Consider the following 12,986-nt stretch of genomic DNA (forward strand, 5'->3'; position numbering starts at 1 on the left):
AAATCTTTTGTTTAATGTATTTTCTGTTTTATGAGTACATGTTCTTTGCAGAAAATAGAGAAAAGTATAAAACAAAAATTATAATCTCCCGACATTTCATTACCTGGAAATAATATGGTGTGTTTTCTTCTATAATAATTTTTAAAGGAATTATAATAGTAATTTTATAACCTTTTTTCTTGACATCATTTCGTGAGCATTTTCCCAGTCTACTATTCTTCATAAATATACTTTTTTAATGACAGTAATTTTTAATTATTTGAGTATTTGATTGTTTAATGATCATAGCCCTATTTTGGACATTTGTATTATTTTTAAACATTTGCTATTGGAAGAATCAGATTCTATGTAAATATTTGTCCATATCTTTTATTGTTTTCTTAGAATGGAGTTTTAGATGTGGGCTTACTGATTCGTAACTAAGTTTTTCAAATATATACTTTTGGGAATATATTTCACAGAAAGGTTTTAGTATCTTGCACTCTAACAAATGATGGAATGAGTCCTTATCTTATTAGCTTTGAATAGTATCTTTGCAAATAAGTGGAAAAAAGGCATGTTAGTGTGGTTTTCATTCACGTTTTCCTGATTAACAATGTCGACTGAAAAAAAACCCCACACAACCTGAAAGTTGAGAGTTACGTTTTATTCGGGGAACTTACAGAGGACTATAGCCTGGGAGGCAACCTCTCAGATAGCTCTGAGGAACTGTTCCAAAGAGGTAAGAGAGAAGCCAGGATATGTAGGAATTTTTGTTGAAAAAAAAACATGTAGTCAAACATCAAAAGATTACTGCTAATCATACACACACACAAAAAAGCCCAGACATCTCAAGTTAATGAGTTTAGTGCTTTTCTGGGTATGGGAAGATGCAAGAGTCTGGGCTCATTGAAATTACTCCTTTGATATACATCTGAACTGTCTAGGGCCAGTATTCTGTTTTTCTCCATCCTGAATTCCCCTCAGGGCGCACCGAGGTGGGGGGCAGGTGAGGGGGAGCTCTGCAGAGGCTGATGGCTTGATGGTGGGCAACATTTGTTGTTTTCTGAAATGGCAGGCAACGTTTTTTTGTCCACAGTAATAATATTGTTCATTTTTTCACATTTACCTATCATTTGCCATCTTATAGAGAATTATCTGTTTATGCCCTTTGTTAAATTATTGGAGTATCAGTATTTTTCTTATTGATTCTAAAAAGTATTTTATAACTTAAAGACATTCATTTTTGTCCACTGTGTTCATTGTAATTTTTTTTCCTTGGTTTGTAATTATTTTCTCACCTATTTATTTTTTCCATTAGATTTGTAGGATCATTTTTACAGGTTCTAAGAGTAAATTCTAATGGATTTTACTGAGATTTTGTTAGACCCATAAATTATTTTGAGAAAAACACATCTTTACAAAAGTGAGTGTCCTTATTCAGGAATATGGTATTTGTCTATATTTACTAAAATCCTAATCATGCCTTTCGCTAACATTTGGTTCTTCATCTTCATGTAGGTTCTAGATACTTCTTTATAGGAGTATCTCTAGGTATTCTTGTTGCTATTAATGAAACCTTCTTTTTTTTTCAGTTATATCTCCTAACTGGCTATTTTGTGGTAAAATTTTACATTTTTATATGTTTATCCTTTAAATAACTAATTTACTAAACTATTAATCTAAATTTTTTAATTTTATTCATATTGGGTTTTCAATGCATAATAAGGTACATAATCTTACTTCGAAAAATTTGTGTGCAATTCTTTCTGATAGTTATAGCTCTTTTATTTCTTTTATATCATATTGCATGGGTAAGATAGAACAGTATTGAAGAATAATATGTAATAGTTATCTTTGCCTAATTTGTGATTTTATTAATGTGCGTTACCATCAGTTCTGACACTAGCTACTGTTAATGTGATAAAGAATATCTATCTTTGATATTTGCTTTTATACATAGTTTCCTTAAAGTTTTAATTAGTAACTGGTATTGGTTGTTATCAAATATCTTTTTGGCATCTCTTGTGCTGGTTGTAGAGTTTTTATCACAATTAAACTGTGCTTGAGTTCCTACACTAAACTACCTGGCAGTAGATAAAGGATAGCATCGTCGATCCTCCCTATCTGGTTTAACCATTGTCAAATCTAGTTCTCAATTAGGTTTTCTAGGCTTTTATTTAGAATGTTTGCATCTATATTCGAAAGCAATATTGCTGTTAGATCTTAGTGTTAGAATTCAGCTGGCTTTCAATCTTTCCCAATATTCTGGAAGGAATAATTTTGCATAAGAACATTCTATTTCTGGAAAATTTTAAAGAACGTCCGTGGTAAAACTGTCTAGCACTGAGCCTTCTTTTGTTGTCTTCTTTAATCTGGAAAAATTTCTCACCTATTCCTTGTCTTATTTGACCTTGACATTTTGGAAGAGCATAGGCTGGTTATTTAGTCAAATGTTCCTCACTTTGAGTTTGCCTAATGTATCCTCTTGATTAGATCCAAGTTTTACCTTTTGGGCACCCACAGAAGTAATGCTGTGTCTTTCTTAGTGCGCCATGTCAAGAGTCACATGACCCAATACTAGGGATGTTAACTTTGATTGCTTGATTAAGGTGGTGTCCACCAGGTTTATCCACTGTAGAGTTATTATTTTTCTCTTTGTAATTAATAAGTGATTTGTGGGCAAATACTCTGGCACTTTTAAGTATCCTATTCCTCATTCAACATTCACTCACAAGTTTTAAAATAAAACTGATGTTTTTTCCAACTCCATCATTTCTTTTATATTTATTTATTTTACATTTATATTTATTTATTTTGGCATTTTTCTAGAAGGAAGGGCTTTCCCTTCTCTACTTATTTATTCATTTATGAGCTTATATCATCATGCACTTGAAGGTTATTTTATCCAGTGAGTTAAATTACATTATCCTGTTCCTCATATTGTCCCAGAAGGGCCAGTAGGAGTCCCTTCAAGCTGGCTACTGTATCCTTTTGTTATGTTTCATTCATTTTTAAATACTTCATTACTTCTTCTGCAAGAGGGTATTCCAGGCTCTTCATGTATTTTCCCTGTCCAAGCCCTGCAATCAGCCTTTTTCCCAAGGAGCCAGGGTTCCTTTTAGAGGAGAATGGTATTTAGAAACCAAGATCCAGGCAAGAGGTGTGCTTGCTGCTACTACCGATCTATGTGTGTGGTTTTTGTAGATTTCCTTTATCGAACTGAGGAAGTTCTCTTCTCTTCAGTGAGAGTTTTAATCATGAATGGATATTGAATTTTGTCAAATAATTTTTCTTCATCTATTGAGATGATCATGCAGTTTTCCTTTAGTAAAGGAATATATTTTAATATGTGAAGTATAATGATCGATTTTTGAATGTTGAACTTTACATTCCTGGGATAAACTCACTTGGTCTTTTCATATATAGTATTGTGTTTTATTTCCTAATATTTTATTAACGATTTTTTTAATCTCTGTTCATGAAGGATATTGGTCTGTAGTTTTCCTTATTTGTAATGATTTTGTCTAGTTTTGGTATCAGAGTAAAGCTGGCTTTATTAAATGAGTTGGGAAATAGTCTCTCATCACCCATTTTCTGAAAGCGTTTTTGTGAGATTAGTATTGTTTTTTCTTTTTATGTTGGACAGAATTCACTAGTGAAGCCTTTTGGGCCTGGAATTTTTTTTTTTCTGGGAAATTTTTTAGTTACTAGTTCAATTTCTATAATAGATGTAGAGCTATTCTAATTTTCTTCTTTTTCTTGTGCCAGTTTTAGTAATTTATGTCTTTTAAGAAATGTATCTATTTCATCTAGTTGTCAAATTTATTGGTATAACTTGTTTCTTATATATATATTTTTTTAATTAATTAATTAATTTATTTATTTATTTATTTATTTTTGGCTGTGTTGGGTCTTCGTTTCTGTGCGAGGGCTTTCTCCAGTTGCAGCGAGCAGGGGCCACTCTTCATCGCGGTGCGCGGGCCTCTCACTGTCACAGCCTCTTTTGTTGCGGGGCACAAGCTCCAGACGCGCAGGCTCAGTAGTTGTGGCTCATGGGCCCAGTTTGCTCCGTGGCATGTGGGATCTTCCCAGACCAGGGCTCAAACCCGTGTCCCCTGCATTAGCAGGCAGATTCTCAACCACTGCGCCACCAGGGAAGCCCTGTTTCTTATATTTTTATTAGCCTTTTTATGTCTGTGAATCTGTAGTGATATTCCTTCTTTCATACCTGATTTGGTTATTTGTGTTTCTTCTTTGTTTTCTTGATTATTTTCATCAAATTTGGAAAATTTCTGGCCAGTATTTCTATAAATTTTCTGTTCTTCACCCACCCATCCCCTTTTCTCTTCACCCTCTTGGCTTCTGGGACTCCAGTTACATGTATGCTAGACTACTAGATGTCCCACAGGTCCTTTAATTTCTGTTCTTCTTATTTATTTTCAATTTTACTTTGTCTTGTAGTGTTTCATTTTCTATAACCTCAGTTAGTGAATTTTTATTCATATATTGGAATTTTCAGCTCTAGATGTTCCATTTGGCTCTTTTTTATATCTTTGCATTTCTCTCCTCATTGTGTTTTCCTTCAAATAGTTCGTTATAGTTAACAACAGCTGCTTAAATGTTCTTGTCTGCTAGTTCCAACATCTCTGACATTTCTGTGCCAATTTCTTTCTTTTCTTTTGTCTTTACTTTTTTATTTTGAAATAACTTTAGACTTATAGAAAAGTTGCAAAAACAGTAGAGAGTATACATATACCCTTCACTCAGCTTCCTCTAACCTTAACACCTTATGTAACCAGTACAATTATCAAAGCCAGGGACTTTACAATAATACAATATTATTAACTAATCTACCCCCTTGTTTGAGTTTCACCTACTTTTACACTAATATTGTTTTTCTATTCCAGGGGGTCTAGTCCATCCTTCCACATTGCATTTAGTTAAGCATATCTCCTCTTTTTTGTAATGTGTCTCTCAGTCTTTCTTTATCTTTCAGTGACCTTGACACTTTGAGAGTACTGGTCAGTTGTTTTGTGAAATGCCCCTCCATTTTTGAGATACCTTGAAATTGTGCTAATATCCGGTTTCTCATGTGATCATTTCATAATACTAATAACTAACAATACTAATAACAACAAATACTGTCTAGCATTTATGTGCTTGGCACTGTTCTGAGCACTTTACATATAATAATTCATTTAATCCCCACAGCAGCTGTAGTTGTAAGGCAGGGTGCCATAGGAGCCAAGAGAGTGACACCCAACCCAAAGGGCAAAAGGATGAGAGAAGGGCTACTCAAACTCTTGAATTATCACCTCTGTTGAAGGTAAGCTACTTAACAGCAGGAACTCTGTACTATTCACCTTTGTGTCTTGCACAGAGTGTGCAGTTGGTAGATGTTGGTACACACTGGATAGGTTGCGTACAAATGTTGGATAGGTTGAGTATTCTAACCAGTGTCCTCACTAATTGAGACTTGACTTTTTTTTCCCCAAGGGTCAAAGTCATGATCTTGATCTATCTTGGTCTTTCAAATCATCTCAGCTATTACATGACCTTCTTGTTGGTCCTTGAATATGCCACACTGTTCCCGTATCAGTGCCTCTGCGTGACTTGTTTATCTTTTATATCCTTCCTCCGGATCTTCACATGATTTGTTCCATCATGTCATTTCAAACATCTCCAGCGTCATTTTTTCAGAGATGCAGTTCCTAATTCCTCACTTGCCTCCAATCCTCCTCCATCTTCCTGCCTCACCCTCTTCACAGAACCTTGCCTGACTAGGTCACAGTTATGTCCACAGCACCTAACATGGGACAGCACAGAGTAGGCCTTCTATAAAGGTATGAGGTAATCAATCGATCAATCAGTTAGTCTGTACCGGACAGCTCAGAAAAGTGTTCTGCAGTACAAAATGGGGTTCCTTGACATTTTATGGCTGAACTTTGGAATTCAGGTTTCATTCTGAGTGGTTTTCTGTGGTGCTCTTAAATTTGAAGTTTAAGAACATATTCATAAACTCACTCATAAACTCCTTGTATAGGCTTAATAGAAATAAATAGATATAATCTTTAATCTCTAGATAAAGGGCTGTGAATTTTCTTCTCTCAGTTGATTAAACTTCACTTACTGTAGTCATTTTATCTGTGTCAGAACGTCTCAAGTTAGAATACATTGTTTACATCTGTGCTGTTAATAAATTTGCTTTTATATGGCATTTAAAGATTATTCATATAAAGCCCATAACCTAAATTATTGAAGTTTGAGAGTATATGTGGTCTATATACTCCTTGTCTTCACAGAAGCTTTTATTTTTTTCCAGCTTTATAGAGGTATAATTGACAAATTAAATTGTATATATTTAAAGTGTACAGTGTGGTGTTTTGATACACAAAGATTGTGAAATGATTACCATAACCAAGCTCATTAACATATTTGTCACCTCACATGTTTACCGTGTGTGTATGTGTGTGTGTGTGTGTGTGTATGTGTGATGAGAACACTGAAGATCTATTCTCTCAGCAAATTTCAAGTATACAATATAGTATTATTAACTATAGTCACTATACTGTACATTAGATTTCAGGAGCTTTAAATAGAGCTCACATCATGACTTAGCTATAGATTAAATGGGAATTTGTGAAATCATCAATTTTGTTTTCTTCCATATTTGAGTTTACCTTTGATGTCAAGATGAAGATACTAATCCTACTTGCAATGTGCAGTGTTAACTAGGAGTTGAATAGTAATTGAAGAATGAAAAACTAAAGGTGTTACACATGCCAAGTGCTATTTTGGGGAATAATATTAGGAACAAATCAATGTGGGCTTTATATATATACATGCACAATATACACAAATAGACACACATGTATATACACACACACTTATATACAAATAGATGAACATATACATATGCGCACCCACAAACATATATACGTATATACACACATACACGTATATATCCTGTCCTTCCTTCAAATTTAAAGAATTTCAAACTAGAGACTTTTTAGACTTTATTACACCAAACATTGGGGTACTGTACCTTAACTCAAATCCTTTGGCACTTTGCTTCTCTTACTTACATCATTTATCTTTTTGATTAATGTGCTGAGTTTGGGGAAAGCTTCAAAAGATTTCTGCAAACTCTAAAACCACTTGTGTACACACACAAGAGCCTCCATCATTTTCATCAAACCATTCGTACTTCTGAAACTGATCTCAGATTACCAGCATTCTTTCCTTTTTTGTGCCTGGTTTATCTTCGATTTAAATCTTCCTTGTGCTCTGGCTCTCAGGCTCTTTCATCTTCCAGGTTTGTGCCTCTCGAGTTCCGACTCCCAAAGAGATTCCTCTCCATCAGGTTTAATGTGCATGTCAAGTGGGACTGTGTTTCATCCGCTCAGGTCTATTTTTAGTGTGCCGCTGTCCATTCCCACGCTCCCATTTCTCTTACTCGGGGCTTTGGAAGTGAGAAGCTGAAATGTACCCATTTACATTTACTGAATGTACAGTGTTTATACTGCATGCAAACTTACAACAATAACAGTAAACAGATGAAAATGAAGTGAAAGTGACCAACCATGTTTCAAACTAAACTAAAAAGTTTACTTTTAAAAAGTAAAATAATTGGTCTAAAAAGGCCAGTTGATTTAAAGGAGCTGGATTTATACTTGGTTGGAGTCCTAATCCTGCCTGAACTCTGACCCATGGACAAACCACCAGCATGGCTGACCCACAGTGGTGTCTTCCGTGTAATGAGATGAGACTAGATCATTGGGTTGTTTGATGTCCTGCCCTGCGGTCACTGCTGCTTGGGGAGCCTCATCTCCTCCACTCCTGTGAGGCTATGCCCTTGATTAGCATCTGTCCTGTGCTCACCCCGCATCAGGCCCTCGTCTGAGCTCCTTGGGTGAATTATCTCATCTGTTTCACTGGGAGCAAATACACCAACATGTTCACTCTGGCTATTGTGTTCATGTTATATATTTGCCTCTTTTCTTCATTTTCCATAGATTACATTACTTTGCAGTGGAAAGAACTGCAGAGAGCATAATTCTTAGAAAGTAATAACAAAGACTGGCAAAGTGCCTTGCAAGTTTTAAGCACTTTTCCCATGAATTTATGTGTTTAAAATCCTTCTAGAAACCATGTGGCACAATTGGTATTATTTCCTCCATTTTACAATTGAGAAGGGTAAGGTCATTTCATTTGCCCAACATCACACAGCTAGTAAATAACTGAGCCAGAACCTAAACTCAGGACTTCCGACTGCCAGGTTCTCCGCACCAAATTAACTCCCTTCCCCAGAGGCCCTAACTTCGACTTGCGTTGCATCCTGGGAAGTCACCCCTTCCCCAGATTTGAAAGACAGCCTCTTCACATAGGTTAAGATTGACTTTCTCTGTTCTTCAATTTGATCTAACTTAACTAGCTGCCTTGTATCACGTAGTTTTTCCCCAAACAGCCCTTTCTCCAGGACTAATCCAAAATTTGGAGATCTCCAGAGTTCGCTGCATCATACAGTTGAACCTCTTGGTGGAAGGCAAGGAGCTCGGAGTCCTGGAAGGCAAGTGAAAGGCTATTCGTTAGTGTCCTTGGAAGATGTCCACAGGCTTTGACCTCATCTGAATCAGGAAGAAATGATTAGATTCGTACACCTTTTGATACACAGATTTATACACTCCTCCAGTTTATATACTCCTCAGGGTCATTAGACTGATGAAAAGTACCTTATGTTTAATAGTACTTTACAGTTTTTACAGCAATCCTGTATCAGTAGTTAATCTTTACAACAACCTTCTAAGGTAGAGTGGAAGGGGGGCATATCCCTGTTTCATAGATGGTCCAAGTGAGGTCACCCAGATTGTGAGTGGCCAAGCCCGAGGCTGCCCTTCCACCCTCAAGCCCAGCCCTCTCTTTTTTGCCTCCCCAAGGTTCTTATCATTGTGTATGTAGCTTTATGGCCATTTATCCTCCAGTAGTCTGTTTTAATTGTGAATTTTATCCTAAGAAAGGAAAAATCAGATTTATTCTGTTTCATCTTCTTGCTCTATTCATAATGAATTCTGCAGGTCAATTTATCCTCAGCAGTGCTGAGCCAGAATTAAAGCAGAGCTTCTACTTAGCTATTGCGTTTGCATGCCAAGTCTTTAATTCAGCTGTCAGCTTTTTAGCATTTACTGTACTTTTGTTAATAAATGTTATTTTGATGGTCTCACGCTAATCAAGCCTATTTGAGACAGGGAGGGGCGGAGGGAAGCACCGAATGTGATTTACAGAAGAATCAGAGCTTCTTCATGGATGTTAAGAGAATTGTTACCTTACACATGTGCTTTCATCAGAATGTGTAAAATTAAAGTTAGTCAAGTTATAAGTTCTTTCAAAAGAAAAAAGAAGCCAAGGAAGAAGCTTAGATTCATTTATTCTTTTACGAGCAGATACTGAGCACCTGCTTTGTGCCAAATGTTTTTCTAGGCACTAGGAATGCAGCGGTCCACACGGCAAACAAAAATACCTGCCTTCGAGAAGTTTCTGCTCTAGCGGGGCGGCTAGATGGGGTGTGAGATATTGCCGGGGGCTGTGGAAGAAGCTGAGCAGGGAAGTGGACAGAGTTCTGGTGAGGCGGGTGGTCAGGGAAGGTCTAACCTCTGTCGCATCTTATCCACTTATGGCATAGAAATCTGATTTCCATCAACTTTCTTTTTTTGATAACTTATAGGTCCAGAGTAAATTGTTTGACTTTGTGCTCAGTAAGGAACCAGCTTTCAATAATTACACTTGTTCCATGGCATTTTTCAGGAGGATATTAAGGACTACTACTTCCACCAGCAAGTCTATATTTATTTTTTATACATTGGATCTGCATAGGAAAAGAGAGGAAAACATGGTTTAAGAATTATTCACCTTAGAACTCTTTTTTCATTTGTTTCTTGTATTATCATTTCTTTTCTAAAATGAGGGTATCTATTCCCTGAGTTTGGGCAACCTTAACATTATTTTGTATTTCACTCCCTTTGAACACTGGAAGGAAAATGTGCATCTCACCCACCTCCAGGAGCCTAACATTAGCCCTAGAATGAGGTCACCCCAACGGAAACCGCTTCCTTTGCCTGAGGGCTTCTCTTATTTATTTATTTTATTTATTTATTTTTGGCTGTGTTGGGTCTTCGTTGCTGCGCACGGGCTTCCTGTAGTTGCAGCGAGCGGGGGCCACTCTTCGATGTGGTGTGCGGGCTTCTGACTGCAGTGGCTTCTCTTGTTGTGGACAGGCTTCAGTAGTTGTGGCATGTGGGCTCAGTAGTTGTGGCTTGCGGGCTCTAGAGCACAGGCTCAGTAGTTGTGGCATGTTAGTTGCTCAACAGCATGTGGGATCTTCCTGGACCAGGGCTCAAACCCTTGTCCCCTGCATTGGCAGGTGGATTCTTAACCACTGTGCCACCAGGGAAGTCCCAAAGGCTTCTCTCTGAAGCACAAATGCACAGCTGCTGATCTCAGGACTAACCCAACCAGCCTTGCTTTTCTGTTCTAGAAGGTGCAGATGGTCCTCAGGATTGCAGGTGACTGCTTCTCCTCACCAGGATACAACATGTGTTCTCCTTCTCTCCCTAGGTGGCAGCACAAAGACAGAAAAGGGACAAGTGACAACAGATCCACGCAAGGCTTGGCTGCTTCTCATGTGATTTAAGACACTCCCAGAGGGCTAAAACTTTTTCTTCTGCACTTCCTAGAAAATCACCGAATGCCAAAAGATGTATTTTAAAGGACTAACCAGGACTGTTTTATTTCTGTGATCAATACTGCTAGCCCCTTCAGGCAGCAGCAACTCCCCCTGGAGGCGACTGGCATGGAACTAGAAAGCACCCCTCGTGTGACTCTGCCCTGAGGAATTCAAGCCATGTCACCCCTCTGCCCCAGCCTACCCACCATAAAGGTATGGGTTTTTAACAGTCTAGTGCTTCGGATTTCAAAACACTGGGAGGAGAAGGCTCATTGTGAAAACCGGCTCATTTCTTAAGCTGGACCCTGTTGGCCTGCTGTTTTCCTGGAGTTAGGACAGCACTTTTAGGTTTGCACGTGGTGACTATAAGTACTAGATTCCACACCAGAAGCTTTGACAGACCGAGTTTCTACCCTTATTAAAAAAAAGAAAAACAGGGAATTCCCGGGAGGTCCAGAGGGAGGGCTCAGTACATTCACTGCCATGGCAGGGGTTCAATCCCTGGTCAGGGAAACAGGATCCGCAAGCTGCGTGCTGCACCCCCCCAAAAAAAAGAAAAAAGAAAGCCTGACCTTTCTTTACTCCTTATCACTTTGGCAGCTTCTACTTCATAACAATACCTGAACATGTGCATTTTATGGTCTGCCGGAGTTGTAAACATTGCTTCATTTTTAAAAGATTTGTCCAATGTGTGCATTATTATAATTATTTAGAGTGAGGGCATAAGATATGGGGGAAAGTTAGAAGTAGATGCCAAAAAGTAACTTAGCGGGAAATTCTGATGCATAGTGAAGACGTGTAGGGGGCAGTGGGAGGTTTTGTGCAGACATGGCCAGGAGTTTGTGCTGACTCACCAGCTTGACCCGCAAGAGGATTCGGGTGGAAGCCGCTCGGGTGATCTTCGTGCCTCCAACAGGACCCCAAACCTTCTCTCTGGGAAATAATTTTGTTTCTGAGTCTCTAACTCCATCAGGTAAGTGGTTCTGGAAAGTACTCTGTAATTTTTTACACACCTCCCCTCACACAGGGAAAGTTTCGTTAATCTGTAGGACCTTTAACACTCCTGCGCTTCTGTAGCTGATCGTGTGGTGTAGTTGCAGTGAATCCTCGTCTCCAAAAACTCAATTCTAGGAGTCAGTTGTGGAATTCGGGATGTAGCACAGGCTTCCAAGAGCGAGCGCTCCAAAGAAATTACCTGTTTGATCGCCAGGCCATGTGGGTAGGAATCGAGAGCCTGACACATAGGTCGGCATAACACTGTGGTGTTAAAATCGGGCTTTTTCTGCCTTCTCCTTGCACGATCCCAAATACTGTCCTTGGAGGTCCGTGGACATATATTTTGGTCCAGAGCAACTTCGGGGTGTGTTGTGTGTCTTTGAGCAAATCGGTTCTCCTTTCAGGACCACATCTCAGGGTGGGAGAGACAACTGGCTTGATGCTGGCCCTTATCTCCCCTCCTCCTGGAAGACTCACCCCTGGGAAACCTGTGTGGGCACTGGGCTCCCACTTGTGTGAGGCTCCCCCGATTTGAGAAAGACTTGGTGGGACCGTTCTATGTCTTCTCCTGGCTCCACTTCTCGGCTCTGTCTCGGCCCTCTGCCTCCCCTCCGCCACCCTCTCGGCACACACGCGCTCACACGCACACGCGTACTCACTGCCTCCGATTTCGTCCAGCCCTTGGTGGCCAAAGCCACTGGATACTGAGGACACCCAGGTCGTCACTGGAAGCCCTACTCTCTTACCTGTGCCCCAACCTCATATCCCACTGGCCTCTGAACTTTGAAGAACTACTAACATTTCAAATGCAGCACACCTAACATTACGAAAATTCATTATTGTTTTTTCTTTACACAAGTAAAGATGCTTCCTCCAAAAGTTAAAAAGAGAAAGCAAGAGCTGTTACCAGCCTCACCCCCACCCAGGCTCCTCTAGGAACTGTCTCCTTGGCCCCGAATAAGGTCCTTTTAGTTACCCGATTTCCAATATCCAGTTTCCTCTATCCTTCTTCTAGCTGGCAGCCCTGTAGTCCCTTTTCATGCGACCAACTTCATTGTTTTATCTAAGAATCAAGTCCTATTGATTCCTCCTTCAGAAATACCCCCCAGGACAGAAATGCTTCCCGGCGCTCTCACATAAGCCCCCTCCCCCCTGCAGCCGGCTGCCACCAAGTGTCAGGTTTCCCACCTGATTGTCAGCTGTCTTGAGGGCAGAGACCACGTGGCCCAGGTCTCCTCGCAGAGCGGAGTGTGTTTCGTGTGTTCCACGAAAGCACGTGAGTCACTGA

The 12,986-nt window shown here is 39.2% G+C and overlaps 1 protein-coding gene across 1 annotated transcript in view; it reads left to right on the forward strand.

The window, feature by feature from the left end:
- Positions 1 to 11,379, forward strand: part of RNASEH2B (ribonuclease H2 subunit B) — a 117,197-nt gene extending 105,818 nt beyond the window's left edge. Inside the window, exon 11 of the mRNA XM_082434515.1 lies at positions 10,594 to 11,379. Within this exon, the coding sequence (XP_082290641.1) occupies positions 10,594 to 10,626 (33 nt within the window). The 3' untranslated portion in view covers positions 10,627 to 11,379. The remainder of the gene's footprint in view (positions 1 to 10,593) is intronic.
- The last annotated feature ends 1,607 nt before the right edge of the window (positions 11,380 to 12,986 follow it).

Source organism: Balaenoptera physalus (assembly GCF_965194825.1).
Source record: "Balaenoptera physalus genome assembly, chromosome: 18".
In the NCBI taxonomy this organism is placed as follows: domain Eukaryota; kingdom Metazoa; phylum Chordata; class Mammalia; order Artiodactyla; family Balaenopteridae; genus Balaenoptera; species Balaenoptera physalus.